The 20,852-nt window shown below is 37.9% G+C and overlaps 1 protein-coding gene across 4 annotated transcripts in view; it reads right to left on the reverse strand.

The window, feature by feature from the left end:
- The window catches only part of LOC134534890 (procollagen-lysine,2-oxoglutarate 5-dioxygenase), an 89,851-nt gene that overhangs the window by 52,677 nt on the left and 16,322 nt on the right, over positions 1-20,852 (reverse strand). For 2 of the 4 annotated variants that reach the window (XM_063373564.1, XM_063373566.1), the window contains 9 exons: positions 19,888-19,976; positions 18,486-18,622; positions 16,891-17,054; positions 9,466-9,621; positions 7,715-7,891; positions 5,103-5,302; positions 4,242-4,373; positions 3,369-3,490; positions 1,005-1,106 (listed from right to left, as the gene is read on the reverse strand). In XM_063373564.1, coding sequence (XP_063229634.1) covers positions 1,005-1,106; positions 3,369-3,490; positions 4,242-4,373; positions 5,103-5,302; positions 7,715-7,891; positions 9,466-9,621; positions 16,891-17,054; positions 18,486-18,622; positions 19,888-19,976 — 1,279 coding nt within the window. The remainder of the gene's footprint in view (positions 1-1,004; positions 1,107-3,368; positions 3,491-4,241; positions 4,374-5,102; positions 5,303-7,714; positions 7,892-9,465; positions 9,622-16,890; positions 17,055-18,485; positions 18,623-19,887; positions 19,977-20,852) is intronic. The other 2 variants (XM_063373565.1, XM_063373567.1) reach the window with 1 other exon arrangement.

A 20,852-nucleotide genomic window follows, 5' to 3' on the forward strand; every position in this document is an offset into this window, starting at 1 on the left:
TTAGTATTACGTAACGTATTATGCTGTCAAATGGCCAATGTTTCTTGCAATAAGCCATTACATAACCACACTGACTACCACTAATAAGTTTGCACATTCCACCACGCTCAAACTGCAGTGAGGGTGATAAGTAAATGTGTAAATGGGTTTCAGGATTGAACAAGACAAATATCGCACCCACAATCTAAATTACTGAATTCAACCAAACCAAAATTTATAGGGACCTATTATGATTTTGTTTTATAATATTTAAACAATATATTTTTACTGTTTGGTTTCTGGAGCTTTTCCTTACTGAACGTCTCCAGATAACAAGTTGTAAAAAAAAAAAATAGCCAGTCATGGGGACTGTCAACAGAAGTGAAAACTTAAAACTTTGTTTTTAAATGTGTAATATGACATCATTTCTACATCAAATGCACGTAAGAAAATGATTTTGGTATTATATCAGTACAATGTCAGCATGATATTATTTATCCTTACATCATTTTTTAGTCACAACAGATGTCAGTGGTATGTCAAAATTCATTACCTAGCTATGACTTACCAGTGATGTCAGACCTAGGTCATGTATTCACGTGGTCAAATTAACTTCACTTACTGCTACTACAGCATGTCGGTGATGCGAACTCACAAGATTTTACCCATCCAAAAAAGAGTCCAACACACACATGATACAGTCGAGTATATACAATGTATTAGTGTACATATATGCGTATACATGTACACAGGCCGCTGCGTTTCGCCAGTCTGACGCAACACGTCACTAGCAAGTCGGTGACGCGAACCCATAAGTTTTGCTCCTACCAAAAATCGCTCAACGCGGCTTAAGAAGTTTACACTTCAAAAAAGGGATGACGATTAAGGGTTGAAAATGAATATACATTTTTTTTCACAAAAGAAAATTATTCTTGACAACTGAAGACACTTTCGGCATGGCACAAGACATACAATCATGAACAATACGACGATACACAACCGGCTAAACGCGCTGCAACAGCTACCTGTTTTGTTCCACGAGCAGCCTGAGGGTGTGCGGGTTGTCGAGATGGGCTTCGCTGTCCACAGTGAAGAAGTAGTCGCACTTCTTGGCTAGGCACTGCTCACTGAAACAACAAAACAACATGTTCGGTAAAATAATACACGTGTTGTGCTTATCGTGGGATTCGGCGGATGGATACTACTCCTGCAAGTAGTCATCTGGCAACACTGTCCGTTGGTAGAGCAGTGGACTTCATGGCGCCGCGATAAGCTGCTTGGTAATTTTGTCGGTGATATGGTACAGTGTTTAAGTATATTAACAACACAACACATCCCTGTTATTTTTAAAGTGATAATAATGATAATACAGTGAAAACCTACAAGAAAATCCCACTTAAGAAAATTTTCAGTACAATAAGTTTAAAAAAAAATTAGCACTGAACCATTTAATTTTACCCTTTCAACAGGGTTGGCTGATCAAACCACAATGTTATAAAACATGGTTTTTTAAATAAACTATTTTTAAATAGAATATCTTAATTTTTTTTTAATGAAAGATATAATTCCACTCTAATAACAAAAACAAATAAAATTATTTTAGTGAATAATGTTTCTTGTGATTTACACAAACAAAAAAAATTTATATACTAATCAAGATATTATCATTTAAATTATTGAATAAGTTGTAAATCGTACCCAGCCAGATCCTCCTCTAAAATTAAAAAAAAAAATGAAATATTAGTTAATTTCTATTCAGTGGGAAATCCCCAACTGTAAATCACTATTCTGTGAGAAACACCTATTCTATGGAGAATCATCTTGTGGGAAAATACCATTTCTGTAGGGAACATCCATTCTATGGATAATCCTCCTCCTGTGGGGAAATACACTTTATGTGGTTAAGTTCCAGTCCGATGGGCAGACTTGCTGGACTTCAGTTCTTTGATCTTGTAACTTTTCTAGAAAGCAGGAAGTTGTATGGCTTTCATTTGAACATGGTGAGAACCAAAATAAATAATGTAATAAAAAAACCTGGTTCAAACAAAAAAAAAGTTATTTGATTTTTTTATAAACATTTTATTTTTCCAACCCTGCTTTTCAATAAAATTTACCTGATAATAAGTATAAGTACCTTGAGAAATTTCTTGACAAGGATTTAATGTAAAAAATAAAATTAAAAAATTTCCATTAACACAATTATACACATACATTAAATTATCTTCATGTTATGCTGAGGAACAACAAAATAGAAATTAAAAAAAAAAAACAAGGAAGGGAATAGTTCAGTTTGCCTAAAATCCTAATTACAAAGGGTTCCTACATTTTTATTTCAAAGCCAATTAAAAAAATTATGTCAATTACAGCTATACATTTTACAGGATTTTTAAATGCTGTAAAGAGGATTTAGGAACCTAATTTGGTGGCAGGCCTAATCAATGGTATTTTTTATTTATCTAATATTCATTTTTATTTTGTTTCGTTCTTTAACAATGGGACTTGAAATCTTAGTTTAACCTCACAACTTTTTTCTTTTCAATCTTTTCAAAATTACTGCTAAGTATGGCATGTATCAAGAGCAGGGGTTACAATAATACACTGTTTATCACAATTACACTTCCATTAATAGTACAGTGAAATTATTTAATATGGCACTCACTCATATAACCAAGGCCACACCAGATTGATTAGCGATTTTTGCCGGATTATGAAACGTCAATATAGTTTTAACGTGAAAACTAAAGAAAAATTGAAATGCAGTAAAATTGTATTAAAACAAGTGGCAATAAGATGCTCTACAGAAATATGAGCATTAGACTTCCTCAAAAAAGTCATTGCTGAAATGTACCTGTGAAATTTAAACGTAACCTCCTAAACAAAAAAAATTAATTAATTAAAAAAAAAAGCTGCACTGAAATGAAAACAGACAGTAACTATAAAATCTGAGCGAACTAAAAACCCCAGCTGAGCAGTAATGCGAAATGACGGTGTAGGCAAATCCACTGGTAAAAATAAAAATAAAAATAAAAAATTTAATGTTGAATTGAATATAAAATTATTCATGAATAACAAATATTTTTTCGAATACTAACACACCCCTATATAGACACCAACAAACACTAGATGTGTCACGGAAATTGAGGAAGGAATCGACCAAGGCTTATTATAAATAATTACCCCAGCATTTGCCTGGAGTGACCTTCGAAAAACCATGGAAAACCAAAATTAGGAGTGCCACATTGCTTAATAATATTAGCTTCACCATGCAATTTTGTGTGCATTACGAAAAATGCACACTCACACATACAACAAATAAAACGTGCGTGTACTTACTTCTCGAAAGAGCAGTAAATGAACAATAAAGTATGGCAATAAAAAAAACTACTCACATGGCGAGATTCCTGGCTTCGTGCTCTGCTATGTCATCACTGGGGGTGACGGTCTTTAAGCTACGGTACTTCTTCCTGTTGTCCGACCAGAACTGCTCCACCAAAGTCGAATGGAAATCAACCTGAAGAAGCCCCACCAGTCAGCCACATTAAATAATAATTTTAAAAAGAGTTCACCAAAAATGCCTTAACTAATCACCAGTCCAACTAACTGATTCCTGCAAATCACAACCAACTACATTTAAATTACTAATTTATTATTAAATCAATTACATATATCCTCATGTTCTGTGCCTTAGATGAAAAAACTTGGGAAAGAACATAAAATTTTCAATTTCAATGGTGAAAAACCGATTCTGTGCTTGATTATATACACAGATCTTTCGTTACTTTCTAACATCTCAATAAAACCATCACAAAAATTTTACAGTTGAGGAATTTATCAACATAGATATTACAATACTTTATTTCTCTTGGGGAATCCATTAAAGACAACTCCACTTTAAACACATGCAAACTAATATAAATGTGTAAAAATTAATGAACTATAAAAATTACTTTAAAAAAACAAGGTTGTAAGAAACCTGCTCAGAATTAAAAAAAAAAATGTCACAACTGCATAAAAATACAATAATGAAAATTTTTTTCAGTGTGGATCTGAAAGAAGTGACCAGTGGGTAAATCAGTAGCCTGTGGGGCGTAGACCTACATCGTCTACCCGTGGTGCGACCCGGGTAGAGCAAAAAACGTTAACTGAACGAACTAGCAGACTCATCGCAGCCCGACTTCGCAGCAGAGTTCCCTGGCTCTCAAGGCACGCTGCAGCTAGGTCAGGAGTGCCACGTGTCCTCGGAAGGGCCAACTGTCACGAACCGCGTTGTGGAAGAAGAGGTGCAGCCTGTCCTTGGGGTAGTCCAGGCGGGCCAGCTTGTCCAGGAACTCCTCGAGGAACGGCGTGGGCTGTTCCACGAACACTGCCATGAACACCACCGGCCAAGTCTCGGGCTGGAAGAACAAAAAAAAAGTTGACAATCTGGGATCACCTAGACTACCATGAGCAGAGACCCGTGAATTTTGCGGATTCATTTCGTGTTATGCTAAAATTCAAATAATTATACCTTAGTGGTGCTTCTGTCATTGGTTCTCTGTTAATTCTGGAGGACTGAGGGCCAATTAGAAACCCTCACTCATGGAAATGTCGAATCACAGGCCACCCAGTCGAGACGACTCACAAGTCAACAGCCAATTAACAGTTGGCATTTTGCCCGAGTGTGTAGAGGATATTGGAGTCTATCCTGGAGGTCATTGAATCCGCGAAATTCACGGGTCTCTAACCATGAGCCCTCAACCAATAGGTGGCCCTCTAGATGTCAATTAATTGAGCCCGGGAAGGATGGTTGGTGCGGCTTTTGCAACAAGTTAACTCCTTTAAAATTTATTTAAAGGATAACTGAGGTTATTGCATCTTACACAAAGAAATACCAAACGTTTTACCGCTGCACTTATGTACATTAGTAGGGTAGGCGTCAGAGTCTGGCGACAAAACGTAAACAAAGCAACAGGTAGATGCAGCAGGTGGGGTATCTGCGAGGGAACGTGGCTGCTCTTCAGGTGCGGTGTGGACTGTGGTCCGGGCGCTACCTTGTTTAATCAACCTTTTTCGTCACTTCGAACTTTCAACTATGTTTTGACCACAGTCATAGGCTGTGGCCGAAGCACTTGCAGGGAACTCACCGGCTTGTCCTCCAGCACCAAGGAGTCGTCCCAGCAGCTGAGACAGCCGTCCTCCGCGTTCCAGCTCTTGGCCAGGTAGTTGGCGAGGGTGTTGAACGCCGTCTTGCTGACCCCGTTCCCGTGCACCACCAGGGGGACCGTGTTGTACACGGTGTTCTGCAGGTACGCCTCGCGCCCTTTGAACCTCAGCTCCACGTCGTCTGGCGGGCAGGAGGGAACAAGCGCGGGAGCATGATACAAGTTCCTGCCCTGCAGCGTGGCTCATCCAGAGTTTCCTTTCTCTCTCTCTCTTTCCGAGGCGCTATTCCCGCCACTGGTGGGCCTATGCGAACACCAGTTTCTTGATGCGATGTGAATATCAAATAGAATGTTTAAAATATTTGCACAAAGTCGAATTGCAATTATTGTTCTCGGAGGAGCTGTATGACACTTATTTTAAAAAATACAGGATCGAAATTAAAATGCATAATATTAATATTGAGCATTTATAAAAGCAAATGGAGTGCCAACTTTTGATTTTTTAGATAACCAGCTTTATTGAAGCAAAACATATAACACACAAAATAAAAAATATATTTTCATGAGCAAATCATAAGACTTCCAATTCTTTAATGCTTTGCCACAAATGTGAAGCTTCACATCAGTCGCAAAGCTTCGCATGAAAACCAAAGCTTCAAATAAAACGAATAGCAAATTAACTGGCAAGGTCAAATTGATTATTAAAAAGGGCTTTGATTGATTCGCTTAGTCGAAGCTTCGCACAGGCCTAACCATTAGCGCTGTCCTCGTTTCGGTGTGCTCTGTTGCCAGACACACGCTATACAGCACAAAAATTTCAGACACAACTTTATAATGCAATAAAAATTTTATAAACTGTATCTGAAACACTGAATTTTTGTAAAGGAAAATCTTTTTCCTATTGTATTAACAAGAGCATTATCTGATTGTACTAAATTTTTACTTCTTAAGAGACGTAACTAAGAAATGCCATCTTGGTAACATATTTCTTTATATAAGTTAATAATAAAAATGTTGGCTTTGTTTAAGCACACCACATAATTAAATGGAATAACTTGATATAAATAGTGATAGACTACAAAAAATTGTTTCTCCTGTGAAATAATAATAGGTGGTTTGCATTGAATTATTTTTTTTTTCTTTCAAAATGACTACAACTGAAACACTATGACAATAGACACTCTTTATGTTCTTAGAAAAATTACTAAATAATAAAAATTAAAAAAAATTTAAACTTATTATAATTAAGGATGGTGTACAAAATAAGATTTTTTAATGAACAAGCCCATTAGTATCAATCTGGCAACAGTGAGCTCCATTTGCTGTGTATAGGAAAGTAAGTATGAGACACTCTATAGCAGGGTTGCCGTTTTTACGGATTTTATTCGTTTTCACGGATATTTTGGAGTTACACCGGATTAACGGATAAGCACTTAGAATCACTGATATTTTAATTGACGAACGCACACTTCATAGATAACATGTCATCAAGAGACACTTCACTTTGCTACATCGTTTCAGTTTTTCTAAGATGATAACAATTAACGCTCTACCTTTTATGTCTGGAAGCATTTTTTTATTTCACGGATGAAAGTATACAGTGCATCGTAATATCTATGACAGTTGTTTTAGACACAGTGTTCTGTTTCTCTCTTCTGCGCGATGGTGCGTTCGTGCGTGTAACGGAACACGCCCAGTAATATTTGTGCGTAGTGATATCTGTGACGGTGTTTTTACAGTCTGTGTTGTTATACCATGCAATCACGATTTCTATGATGGATTGACGAGTGTTTACAGTTTAATGTTAATTTTAAAGTAAATGTTACATATAAAATATTCGGCTTGCATCTTTGTGGATATTGTAATTGAAAGAAATGGAAAGAAAACGCAAGGCATCTCCAGATCGAACGCTGTATAAACAACTATATAAACTTGAGTGGGAAGTAGAATTAAAGTGGCTGAAACCCGGTAAAACGGTCGCTGTTGTTTAGAAATGCCAATGTTGAATGCATTGTTGCACTGCCACAACAGGACCAAATATTTGGGGCTAGAATTCAAACCCACTGATGAGCTGAGAAAAAAAGCTAGGAACCTGAAGAAGTGAAGCAGTTGGAGTGTTCAGGCAAGAAATGCCTGTAAATACATCATATTCTGTGACTCTGTGTGTATATTTTTTAAGTGATTTTTGTGAGAACCTCATACTGGTACTTATTTCTTTAAATGTAAACTTATCAGTTTTTTTATCTACATTCACTATTATTATTTTAAAGCAGACTTATGCAACTGTAATGAAGGAAAATCTGATTTTTGAAGAAATATGCTTATAATACTTTGTTTTCTCCTGTGTCTTAGCTGTAAAAAATTTTTTGGGGCGAATGAAAAACCTGTTTACAGAAATTTTCTTCTTACAGGATTTTACAGGATTTTTTATGGTCTAATATAGGATTTTATAACCATTCTTGGTGGCATCCCTGCTCTATAGTAAGGACCTTTGGTAACACAATGACTCCCTTGGGTGTCGCCCTCACGTCGGGACGGCGGGTGGCTTGCGGGCACCAAGCCAGCTCGTACAGTAGGCCCACGTTAACACTCACCAACTGCTCCGTTGAGACTCTGGAATATCTCTGCCTTGTGGTCCAGCTTAATCTTGTACTTGTTCCTCAGTTCATCGTTCAGATAGATGTTGGTGTAGAACAGCTGATCGTCATCCGTATCTTCCAACGCGGACGACGTGACTATCTCGTACAGCTCTGGAGCGTAGCCGATGAACCCTGAAACACCATTAATGCACAGTGAAGTTTGTGAGACACAATGGCAAGAAGTAAATGGCTGAATATAGTGATAATACATTAGTCACTCTGTATGCAATACCAAAAAAGCTGGCAGTTGACTGATTGAGTGTAAAACTATCAATATGTATTTATTTTGATACATATGTATCCAATTTGTAATTTTTAAACTGGATATTAGTATAAGGTATTCAAATTTCACTATTTATGGGGATAAAAGACAGCATTTATTTTTCCATGTTATCATTACCTTGATTAACATTAGTGTTTTGGGTTTTATGAAACATGCTTAGTGATAATTAATACACATCAAAGTGAAATCCAAATTCTACTTGATGGTCGTTAACTAAATATTCAACTGTGGATCGTGTTGAGTTTGTCCTCCATAACACAAGCTAACACATCTACAGGAAACACATGCAAAAAGATTTTATGATTTAAAAATAAAGATAATACAAATTATTTAGCCTTATTCCAGCAAGTCAAGTAATGACAAGTTTTTAAAACAAAAACTGGAGTTGATGCTAAAATTAACAAGCCTCCAAACAGTTTTTAGTTTCATACTGTTCACACGTGAAAAAAAGAGTTTTAATTTTTTCCCCTACAGACCAAATTGATACTAACCCAATAAATTATGGAAAAATCAAGAGGAATATGACAGAACAAACATGATTTTTTTTATGAATCTCAAGTTTGTATTAACATGCAAGCACAGATTCAAATATTACTGTAGTACTAAAAACATAGCAACAGAATGAAAAAAAAAAGTTAAATAAGACACCCAAGATCAAAGCAAGGTTCCCAAGAATCTTTCAAAGGATTATGTGTAGAATTTGAAATAAATTAGAGTGGTTTATATAATGATTTATTAATTAATAATGACTGCTAGGAACAAGATTGTGTGGTACATTTTCTAAAACAGAAAAACACATGTAATAATGAGACGCAACTGAATTCAAGGAGATAAAATAAATTCAAAATAAAACTTTATTCAAATCACTGAAACGTTATACTTCAGCTAAACAAAACTTAGATAAATTATACAGAGTATAATTAACTATATACAATATACAGCATAAAAATCTACGGAGAAAGTGGATTGTAAAAGCTAATTTTACACCTCAAATGGCGATTGATCATGCATCTTGTTTTCATTATCTTTTTACATTCACAGATTCTTGAGCATACTTAAAAATCGTTAAGTCTGCCTGGTTTATTTACTGCACAAAGTTTAACTGTTCCAGACACATGAACCAATTACACATAATTTTATTTGATGAACAGTAATTAAAATTACGCAATAGTGACAATAGAGTTAATAAACATAATTATTGTCACCTGATTTGCCAAATAATTACTATTTAATCAATACAGCATATTTATAAAAGCAAAACGTAATATTTTGGAAACGAACGTGAGCAAAATAAAGTCAAAAAATCGTTGTGTCTAACGACTGCAGGTACTCTGAAACCAAGCTACAACACGTTCACGAACGCCATCCATGCTGCCCTGAGCGTCCGGCACCCACGTGAAGCCACAGGGCAAGGCCGACTCACGTTTGTTCTCCGTCACCTGAATGCCGCTCTCATTGAGCCGGCACAGCACCGACCGCAGGCGCCTAACCGACTCTCTGGCTGTGTCTCCCTCCACCAGAATGTGCTCGCTGTGTGCTGTCACCCCCGCCATCCCCTCCAGAATGGTGTCGACCAGCGCTGGGGCCCAAACAGACAAACACCCCGCCCGCTTCCCGTCACGCGCTCAACACACACACACACACACACACACACAAGTGAGCAGCTACTCTTTCCAACCGCATGACAAACAGTGCCAGCCTCGAACAAACTGGCTGTAACATGTGATCAGAGACAAGATTTTATGGTTTCATTTTTAGTCCAATTTTCTTTTTAAAAAAAGAGGATTTTGCTGCTATTGTTTTAATTTCTTTTTTATAAAAAACTGTTTATTAATTCTTACTCTACCTAAATAGAGGTAAACTTTACATGCTGCATTTTTACGGTAAAATAATTTTTAATACATTGGTATAAAACAGATACACTCAGAACAATAAAAAATTAATTAGAGAGCATTTGTGGTTTCAAATTGATTCAATACAAGATGCACAGTAAAAATTTGATTATTTTTTTAAATCCATGCACTTTGGTACAATTTTTTTTTTGCCTGGAAATAACTACATGCCTTGAATTTCAAAAATTAAAAGATTCTGTTTTTTTATTCTTTGAATTAAGTTTTGGTTAAATGCTACTTAATTCCATGATGTAACTTGCATTTCGGTGCTCTATGGTGTGTTAACTTGCATTTCGGTGTTACGTATTTCGGTTTTATCGCAATTCACCATATAGTCTTGTCCCTACCTATGATGTTACAGAATCAAAGAGCAAGTATTAAATCACCTCAGGAAGGACACAGTACTGGATCATCTCAAAGAAGGGCACAGTTATTTAATTTACACAAGCAACCGGAAAAAAACAATCACTCAATGCGACGAAAGCTGCTGCGTAAATTCCCAGCATGAAACGGTATTTTGTGTAGGTTCCCGGGCCTGTCCACAAGGTTGCTTTGTGGGCAATCGTAAGCACTGACACAGTCTGCAAAAGCTATCCGCAGCCAGACTTAGATGCCTGTTCACGAAATGACACGCCCACAACAGAGCACCCTACCAGACCTGTCATCTACAACACTCCGAACAAGAGCAAAGGGAAGCTTATTTACGACGTTAATGCTTACGAAACTGTGATTGTACAGTGGACATTTATGAGCTGGAGATTTTCAAGTCGAGTCCTAAGCTAAAACTTATGAGTTTTAATCAAGCAATTAGTTTTTTTTTTATTATCATTAACATTTAGTATACCAAAATATTTCCAATATAATTTTTATGTTTTATTACAGTAATGCAACAACTGAATTTGTAAAATTACTTCCAATTAAAAATAAAAAGCAATTAAACAGCAGTCACAATACTTATTGTTTATACAAAACAAATTATTTTTAACATGTTTATTACAGTGTAAATGTGTGAAGATATTATACAAAATTAATTTAAGAACTTTGGCGATAGATTACGTTACATTAGAGAGTAAAGGATACCACGGTAGTAAGAGGAAGGCTTTTATTCTGGAATAACAAAAGGTAAAGTGAAACTTAAATTAAAGCTTGCTAGGAATTCTAGTTTTTTAAAAGGCCATGGGCTCAAGTTTGAGTATTAAAAAAAAAACTTGACTCAAAACTAAAACTTTTTGAGTATTCACAGGCGTGTACTGTATTGCAGTGAAGTTTGTACAGAGCAGTGTCAGCCAAACCATGGCCTGCAGACCAATTTCGACACGCCAAGGTTTGGGTAACGGCCCACCACACTAATGGAAAATCATTTCTCGAATGCTTGGTAAATTGAAATTAAAGAAGATAATACATTCATGACAAATTTTAATTCTTAAACTAACCATTTCACTTGCTATGAATGAAAGCTGTGTTTTGCTTGTTCTGTGTTCTATCATAAAAAAAAAATTGCATAAAATCTGGGGGAAAAGATAGTCCATAAAGATGAAGAGGTGAGGAATTGCTGATATGTTAATAAATAAAAAAATAAAAAAATTTCAAGATAAAAATTTGCCAGCGAGATTTTTAAATTTAGTGAGTGGCCACCTCTGGAATAGACAGTCTATGGAAATATCTTTTGAGAGATTATTTCAATATATGCAATGAACATAGTACACCTATCCCTCACTTAGCACGTCTTCAGATTGCGTGATGTTAATTTTACTGCCTGTCTTGAATAGCACGTCTGCAAATTTCAGTTAGCACGAAATCTCAGCAAGCACAAAAAAAAAAAAGTCGAGCACGACGCCACGAAGTCTGTTTCAACTTCTGTAAACAACAGATGTGCCATGGGATACAGTTAGCCAAACAAGGGGGGAATAGATGCACGAAAAGGTGTGTCAACGCTATCGGATGTTGCACAAACATCAGCTATGGCAAGTTAAATTGGGCTATGGAGTGTAAAGGACCAAATGATTACGCGCGTATGCCGCCATGCCGTACCATTGTCGCCTGGCCACAAACCGGGCCGTGAACTTAGCCTAGCCAGTGGCAGGGAATCCACTCAAACAAAAGCAACATCTGCCCATTCAGCTGCCGAAATGTACGTGCTTGATCACTCATGTCATAATGCATCGTGTTCAAGTATTTGAGACAAAACTAGAAGTATTACGGCGCACAGATTGTCATGAAGGCCACGTTTATGTTGGTCGCACTTTAGTTTTAAGCAAGTCAACTGTGCGCACAATCGTACGAAATAAGGACTCTTACCAAAAGTTTATATAAGTCTGATGCTGTTGGTTGTACTAGCGGGAATATATTTGACATTAGATACCGGAACAGAAATGAACCGATGGTTCACGTGGAAAAGGTTATTAAATGAATGTTGCAATGAAAAAAATAATCATTGGCCTGACAGGATTGGTGTGAACCAGGTGGTGATATGAAAATAAGCACTTTAAATTTTGAAAAATTAAAATGTTATTATCCGGACAGTAATATCGGTTTCACTGTCAGTAAAGATTGGTTTGGAAAGGTATGCGACGTGAGTTGAAGGTCACGCCCGGGCGGGCCAGTCAGCCAGCGACTGACAATAAAGTACATAACCACGTATCTCCCATTACGCTGTGTCATATTTGTCATACAAAGTGCGATGGGAGGCATATTAAGATAAATGGTGTGACATATTTAGTTGAGTGTTATTCAACGCATTTATATTACGTAAAGTATATTTTCCTACACAATAAATTTTGGAACACATTAAATAAATTAGCCTTGCTATTTATGGAAACTAATGCTTCAGAATAAGCAATTTTGAATACCACGAGCATTTTTAGGAACTAATTAGTCGCGCTAAGTGAGGGATAGATGTAGTATAAAAATCTAAGATAAGTAAGCTCTTTGAATGATTATTGCAATGGGGAAGTGTGATTTAAATCATTATTTTGGACATACACCATTGCTAGTTTGCACTGTCTGTCATAAAGAAAACCTGGGGAACAGAAAAGAAAGACAAAAACACACACACACACAGAAAACAGGCCAAAATCAGCCGATTTTAAATGTAAAGACAGCACAGATAATTACATGGAAGTAATTAGTTAGAAAAATACCACAGCACAAATGAACTTAGTGGGCTGACAATGATGAGACGATTACAACAAAAAAAAACAGTAAGTACAGAAAACAACAACTTTGAACAACACAGCGACAGAGGAACCTAACGATGATAGTAAACAGATAATCTGGGCAACACACCGACAATACGATGTTTTTTGTCTGTGTCGACTGTTTTTTGCTGCAACTGTCTCATCGTCTGTGCTGTGATGTTGTTCTGACTAATTTCTTCCACGGAATTCGCTGCGCTGTCTATACGTTTCACATTTAACATCTGCTGATTTTGGCCTGTTTTCTGTCTCTGTGTGTGTAATTCATCTTTTTTTGTCTGTCCTTCGGGTTTTCTCTATGACATACAGTGCAAACCATAAATGGTGTAGGTCCAAAATAATGATTTAAATCAATCTGAGATGATCTTGGAATCAGTAAAATATGTTTAACCATCCACCACTTCTTATTGTTTTGAATTCGTAGAAAAGTGGGCAGTGTTTTGGGGTTAGAGCAGGGGTCGGCAGGCCGTAGCTCGAGAACCGCATGCAGCTCTTTTCACAGGAGTTTACGGCTCTACAACTCACTGCGCCGCCACACAAAAAAAAAAAGTCTGACATAATCAAACGGCTTAATCACAGCGCATGTCCTTGTGTAGGCTCGCACCCCACTATCCCACCATCACACCGCCACTGCACTTACCCAGGTGCTTTTTTTTAAATTTTAATAATTAATTAAATAACATAATTTAGTTTTTTTGTGTTATCAGTAGAGCTCTACTAATGACTTACCATGTTTTTTTTTATACAGTAAACTCCCGGTATACCGCGCCCCGATAGATCGCGGAATCGGGTATATCGCGGGTCAAACCATGTCCCCCAATCAGAAATGAATAATAATAATAATAACACAGTAGAACCTCGTTAATTCGTGATGGTCGGGACCGAGATAATCACGGATTACCGAATTTCACGGACTAGCGATTAAAGCCCGGAAGGGCTTGTCAAGCTTCTCAGATACCGGCGTGCAGCTGGGTTAAGGCCAAGGTCATGTGACGTAACATCTACCGAGGCTTACTGCGCCTTGGCAGCAGATGGATAAAAAATAGTAAACTCTCCATTATTCGTGTTAATTGGGACCCGCCAATGCCCGGCTAATTAAAATCCTGTAAAAAAAAAGTAATAAACCCGGATAATCCGTTCACGGTAAAGACCGTCTTCGAATTAGTCTCGGCTTAAAAAAAATACGGCACTGCCTAGCCATTAGTTCACGGTCATTTACAACAGCCGAAGAGAGAAAGATAAGATCGTGCTGAACTTGCACACATAAATTTTGGGTAGTCCCCCCCCCTCCCCCTCCCTCTCAATAATCCCACTTCGTCCAGCCGAATGCCAGCCAGACACGTCACTCGCTACTCGCCAGGCGCCTGCCGTGCGTTGGCGGGTGGGCCTGCCGTGCGTTGGCGGGTGGAAACAAACAAAGGGAGACGGGAAGCAGAAGTCAAGACATCCCCCTCAAGTTTAAAGAGTGACAAATGTGACAGCTGAAAGGGGGACGACACAAAGGGTCGGTACAAACAGCGTTGCAGAGTTTGGCGGCCCATGCGAAGGCTTGCAGTGTTTGCCGGCCGCCGGCCCGCGTGACGTTAATTTTAAGCGCTGACAATTTTTACTTCTCTTTTTTTTTCTGCACTTTTAAATCGTCCCGGATTATCCGATTCCCAAATTAGCGCGTCACGGATTAACGAGTTTCTACTGTAATAATAATGGAATAAATGATTGACAGCCGATTAGGATAATTTTGCGTTGTAACTCACAAACTAAGCATCGGGCAGAAAAAAGCCTAGGTGTAGAAAATGTCCGCAGTGAAATTCTAAACAAGATATCTCCGTACATTATTCCTCTATCTTGTTGTGTTTTAAAATTATGATCCAATCCAGACCAGTGTTATTTTCTGAAACATTAGTTCTTAACATTTTTTTTAACCCACAAATAAAGCATCGGACAGGGGACCCGATAAAGCCTACCGTCCAGCGACATTATCCAGCGTGACTCGGCTGGGGATTGATTTTGGATAGGTTTGGTTGACGGCAAGCGCTGGGAGGGGAGAGGCGAGCCGAGAATATGCGACCAAGACACCCGGGTAGACGGGAGGAGTGGAATATAAGCGCCAGATGAGAGGGGCGATTAAGCCGAAAGGGGGGAAGTCTGGTGACCTTGAGTAGTTCACTCATTTCCGTCTGCACACTTCTCGTGGTCACGTGTGTTGACAAGCGGAGACATATAAATGTTTTGTTACAACTTGAACCTACAGACGTAATATTATTCGTTGTATTATACACGTTCATCTTTTTACTTTGGTATAATGTTTTAACATTAAATAATAAAGTAAATCAGCTAGCGTAATTTTAATCTTTGCCGAGGAATTCCCAGTGGTCCAATACTTACGTGAACCATACTGTACCACGTTTGCCGTGAGGTAGTAAACAAGCCCCGGAAATGTTTATGTGTAGCGGCCTCCCGACCTTTAACCAGAGGCTGGGGAATATAACACTTGCCGATCCGAGCCACATACACTCAGCAACTCGACACAGCGTTTGATGGAATAAGTAAAGACAACGTTTAACAGACTTTTTAATACGGCGCCACTGATTGCGCTAAAATTATTTTGGCGCAATTTTTGTATCCCACATGTGACCATTTATAATTTACTGTAAGCATGGATAACAAAGTTTAACCACTTTACACGATAGACGATTCTTTATTTTATATTGTACGAATGCTAGAATAGTTTTTCACGTATCTGCTGCATACTTCTGCAAAAGACACGCTATTTGTAAGTACGTAAATCTAGAATTTTTATTTTGTCAATCAAACTCGGTACTTTGCGATTCATATTCGGTTTGAAGTATTACTATGGCCTTTCTATTTAGAAGACTTTGACCACAAAATCGTGTGTAACCGCACACACTGCACTTACTTTGTTACGGACACTCAGACGAAGCAGATACTGTGGCTGACACCACGAGACTGGCAGCAGCTTGTGTGCCGCACGTGTGTATGGCGGCGTGTGGCGCGCTCGTAGGCCGTGCGACAAACTGTGCGCGGCATGCGGAAAAATAAAAAATAAAATTCAACATTTAATATTTATATTTACAATTTTTTATTTTTTATTTTTTCACCCGCGTTTAGTGAAAACTGCGGATGCAAAGTCCGCACAAAGGCGGGCCGTCTATACTGTGCGTGCTTGCCGACCTATTAGAACACAGGCGGTGTTTTATGCCTTTTGACCTTGGTCACATCGAAACATCGCGGTTATGCAACAACGCGGGTAAAAGTTATGTCCCCCGACAACCGCGTTAAATAGGGAGTGTACTGTATTTACATGATTTTTCTCCCTACGTAGCCTTTATTTGGACTGTCTCCGGGTAAAAGGTAACAAGTCACATTTTGGTGATTTTTATTCAACAAGTCACTTAAACTCTTAAGTATACTTAGAATATGTAATGCATTTTTTAATCATTGGCAACTATGTTTGTAAATATGTTTGAAAATAAAAGAATAATGCAAGAAAAATGTAAGTATTTAAATTAAATTTTTATCTGATAGTGTTTTGTTTCTCCTGCAAAAAGTGAATTCTTGACTTGTTACCTTTTACCCGGAGACCGTCCATTTTTAAGATTGTCAAATTTGTGAATAATATATTTTGATTTTTAACTCTTTTTTTTTTATCGCCTTAAAATTCTGTTTTTACTTAACACCTGGCTCAGCTCACTGGAAAGTCTGCCGACCCCTGTGCTAGGGTGATGGCGTGACCGGGATTACCTCCAGAGTTGAGGTAGCGCTTCCCTCGCTGGACGGTCGGGTACTTGGACGCCAGGGAGCCGTCTGGCCAGCAGAATCCCTCCGCCGAGAACAGCACCCTCGCGCTGAACCGGTCAAACTGGTCCAGGATGCTCTTCACTTCCGCCAGGATCACCACGTCGTAGCTGCGCGAAACCAAGCTTCGTGAGCACTCACACGATGACCACAACTGCCACAGATGCAGCAGGAACATTTAAATCATGAAAATGACTAAAATAAATAAACTACATTGGCGTAGCTGTGTTCATAAAGTTGGGGGGGGAGGCAAATAATGATTTTGATGTCATGTAAACCCATTCCCCTCTTACTAGGACGGGGGGTCCGGGGGTCCTCCACCGGAAAATTTTGATTTTAAAAGTGCAAAATAGCGCTTTTTTTAAGCAGTTTTTGTATCCAACCATTGGATACATCGATGTTAAAATTATTATTGTTTCCTTAAGATAAAATTTATGAGTGAAGAAATTACAAATAAAGTTGGGCAGAATAATATTATAAAATAAAAATATCACGGTCTAGAAAGTTGGGGGGGACAGTCCCCTCCACCCAAAAAGTTCAGGGGGACACGTCCCCCCTGTCCCCCCCGGTTCCTATGCCCCTGATAAACTATAATGTTATGATGGTTAGGGATTCAAATATTCGAGACACTAATGAAATTACATACATATACTATTCAGAAATTGCAGTACGAACAATTTACGTGTTTCGATAATTAGCATTAATAATTTGTTTTTAAAAACTGTCTGTCCATAGCAACTTCTGGTTAAAGCAGAACAACTTTCTTTTTTTAATATGTACGATACATGGAAACCATAATGTTACGAAATATTTGCTCTTTAAAAGTATCAAAAATTGATAGTGACACATTGCTATCATCAGTATTGCTAATACAAACTATATAAATGGGAAGCCTAAAATTCACTGAGCCTCGAGGAGTTATGAACATAATAGTATCCTAAGATTGTTACTCAAGCAATTTTGTGATCTGAATAAAATTTAAAAAAAAAAAAACAGGATTCATAAATTTTCATGTTTATAGAGAATTTTAAACGTCGCTGACCTAACCCAACCAACCTCCCAATTAAGTTCCGGTTACTTGCAAGTTACGGCAAGTTGCACCATTCTGCTCTTCAATCTGCGATCCAATGATGATCTAATGATACTCAATACAAGTAAAGTCAAACAAGTAATTTTACATATTATTAATTAACCGACCTGATGTAACATACTTTTAATTTTAAAATGATCACCTATTAGTGCAAAATCATATTCCTCTGGATAAGGGAGGAGGGGGGAACGTTGCAGATGCACGGATTATTTGATAATTTGAATCAATGTAAATGAATTGTACATTTCTCAACAAACATTACTATCACAACTACATTTATCATAAAACTCTACACCACAAAAATTTACACAGCAAACATTGGACTAACGTCGCAATACTAGAAAATAACAGCCCATTTCAGTAGTGCAGATATCCTAAAATACATCACCGACATAACTCTAGTAAACACTGAGAACAGCAGAACGCACAGCACGGCTATCTCGCCACTCACCTGTCTGTGAACATGATGATCTTGTCCTTGTCATCTTTGTGGTTCTCCAACTCCTTCTTCAAGAGGTTGACCTTGAACCCTCCAGCTGCGTAGCGCTTTATGTCTCCTCCTTGCCACCGCTCCCCCATCCCCAGCACCTGCCACACATTGTCACGTCAAGGGGTCAGCCCCGTGAGGCGGGACGATGAGAGCGACGCTCGCTGGTGCTTCTAGCATGGTGTCGCCTCTAAGCACAAGGCACTGAAATCGGAAACTATGACCATAACATTATTTGGTGGAGGAATGCAGGGGTGTAGGAACCGGGGGGGGGGGGGGGGGACAGGGGGGACGTGTCCCCCTGAACTTTTTGGGTGGAGGGGACTGTCCCCCCCCCCCCCCCAACTTTCTAGACCGTGATATTTTTATTTTATAATATTATTCTGCCCAACTTTATTTGTAATTTCTTCACTCTCAAATTTTATCTTAAGGAAACAATGATAATTTTAACATCGATGTATCCAATGGTTAGATACAAAAACTGCTTAAAAAGCGCTATTTTGCACTTTTAAAATCAAAATTTTCTGGTGGAGGACCCCCAGACCCCCCGTCTTAGTAGGAGGGGAATGGGTTTACATGACATAAAAATAATTATTTGTCCCCCCCCCCCAACTTTATGAACACAGCTATGCCAATGGAGGAAAGAAGATAAAGGAGTAATGCAAGTCCCTTGAGTGATTTGAAGAATCTGTACCTGGTGTTTCATGCGTAATAATATACTGAAAATGCTTTTTAGCCAAATTAACTCTTCAAAATATACAATTCAAAAACAAAATATGGAAACAGTACTGCTCAACCGCCCTCAGCATATTCTTAAATGGTTTTTTGTAAACAGACCCCACTCTGACATCTCGAGCAGTTTTTAAACTGAAGTTTCTGAAGCTCTACACACCATATGTATGCTCAGGTAGGCAGGGCCCTTAAAAGACTTCTTGCAGCTTACACGGTAGTGTACAGACGGGGTGGGTTTGGGGGTTATCAGCACCATTATTTTGTTCATAATTCATCTGAAAATTCAGCCTACCCTGACATTTTGTCTATAAAATATGTGTGCATGTACATATAAATATGAGAATGTAAATGTGTGGGTCTATGTGTGTATGTCTATTAATAGCTTTTTCCCATTTCATTTGCATGGAATTAGTGTTTTTATTAGATTTTTTAAAAAAAATGGTAAACACATATTTAAAATGCATACTTTGCTGACATATTTCAGGAAGTGAAAACAATAAAAATCAAGCTGTGTCAGACTCATACCTATACTCCCACTTTCAACGACACAATGGAATACCCTAGATATCCCAAACATTTAGAAGGCAAATAATGAACCATGCATTCTCCCAGGGATACAGCATTGTGTTCCTACCTTGACTGGAACATTGTAGACTTTAGCAGATCTCATGAAGCGCTTGAAGCCATCTGTCTGGTTCGTTGCGACAGTCACTAGCAGAAAATCTGCAGAGATGAGAGGAAAGCATTGGATACGCGTGGCCTCTCAATTAATATCCATACTATACTTAAACTCTCTACTTTTGAAGTAATAAGTACATAAAGTTAACCACAAGAAAGTTTAAATGTCTTTCATACATGCGCTCTGCTATTTCTGACCTTCACATTGTATGAAATTCGTTTTATATAAAGAGGAATAAGTAAATAAAAATTTGAGAGTAAATTTTGCATTTGCTTGAGCTAACCAGTGTCTTGAATCAGAAATTATTATAATGTATCTGCACATTATGGTATTTACAGGTCAAGAGCTAGACAAATGATAATAAAAAATGGTTAGAAGTTAAATCCACATCTAATGCCCATTTAATTTTACGTTTCTAGATTACAAAAAAAAAAAACTCAATAAATTATAATGAAACAAAAAACATCAGGACAAAAAAAATCATTAAAAGCCTTTTGAGAACACAAGTAAGCTTAAAAGTTGTGTTTTAAAAATAAGCAACAACAATTCCCAGGCCAATGTATTCAGAAATGCTTTGCATTTGTAAAGGCTGAAGAAACTATTAGGTAAGAAATATAAATTGTTAGTAAATCACTGTGATTATTGTTGAAAATGCAATTATATTAACAACAATAATCTTATAGACAACCGGACATCTCCCCAATACATCCAGTGATATGACAAGCAAGGATTAAATATTTTGTCAATCTGTTAAATAAGCCCTCAGACCCCTCAGCAGCTTGTGTTTCTGCGGCAACCTCTAAGGGCAAGTGACGCAAATAAGGACCGAGGTTTAAGCACTAGCTCACACGCATGCATGCACACGCCCATCTGTAGCAGGAAGACCAGGATGGAGATAGTCGGATGAGGGGAAGTGAGAA

The sequence above is a fragment of the Bacillus rossius genome, chromosome 8 (genome assembly GCF_032445375.1).
Source record: "Bacillus rossius redtenbacheri isolate Brsri chromosome 8, Brsri_v3, whole genome shotgun sequence".
NCBI lineage: Eukaryota > Metazoa > Arthropoda > Insecta > Phasmatodea > Bacillidae > Bacillus > Bacillus rossius.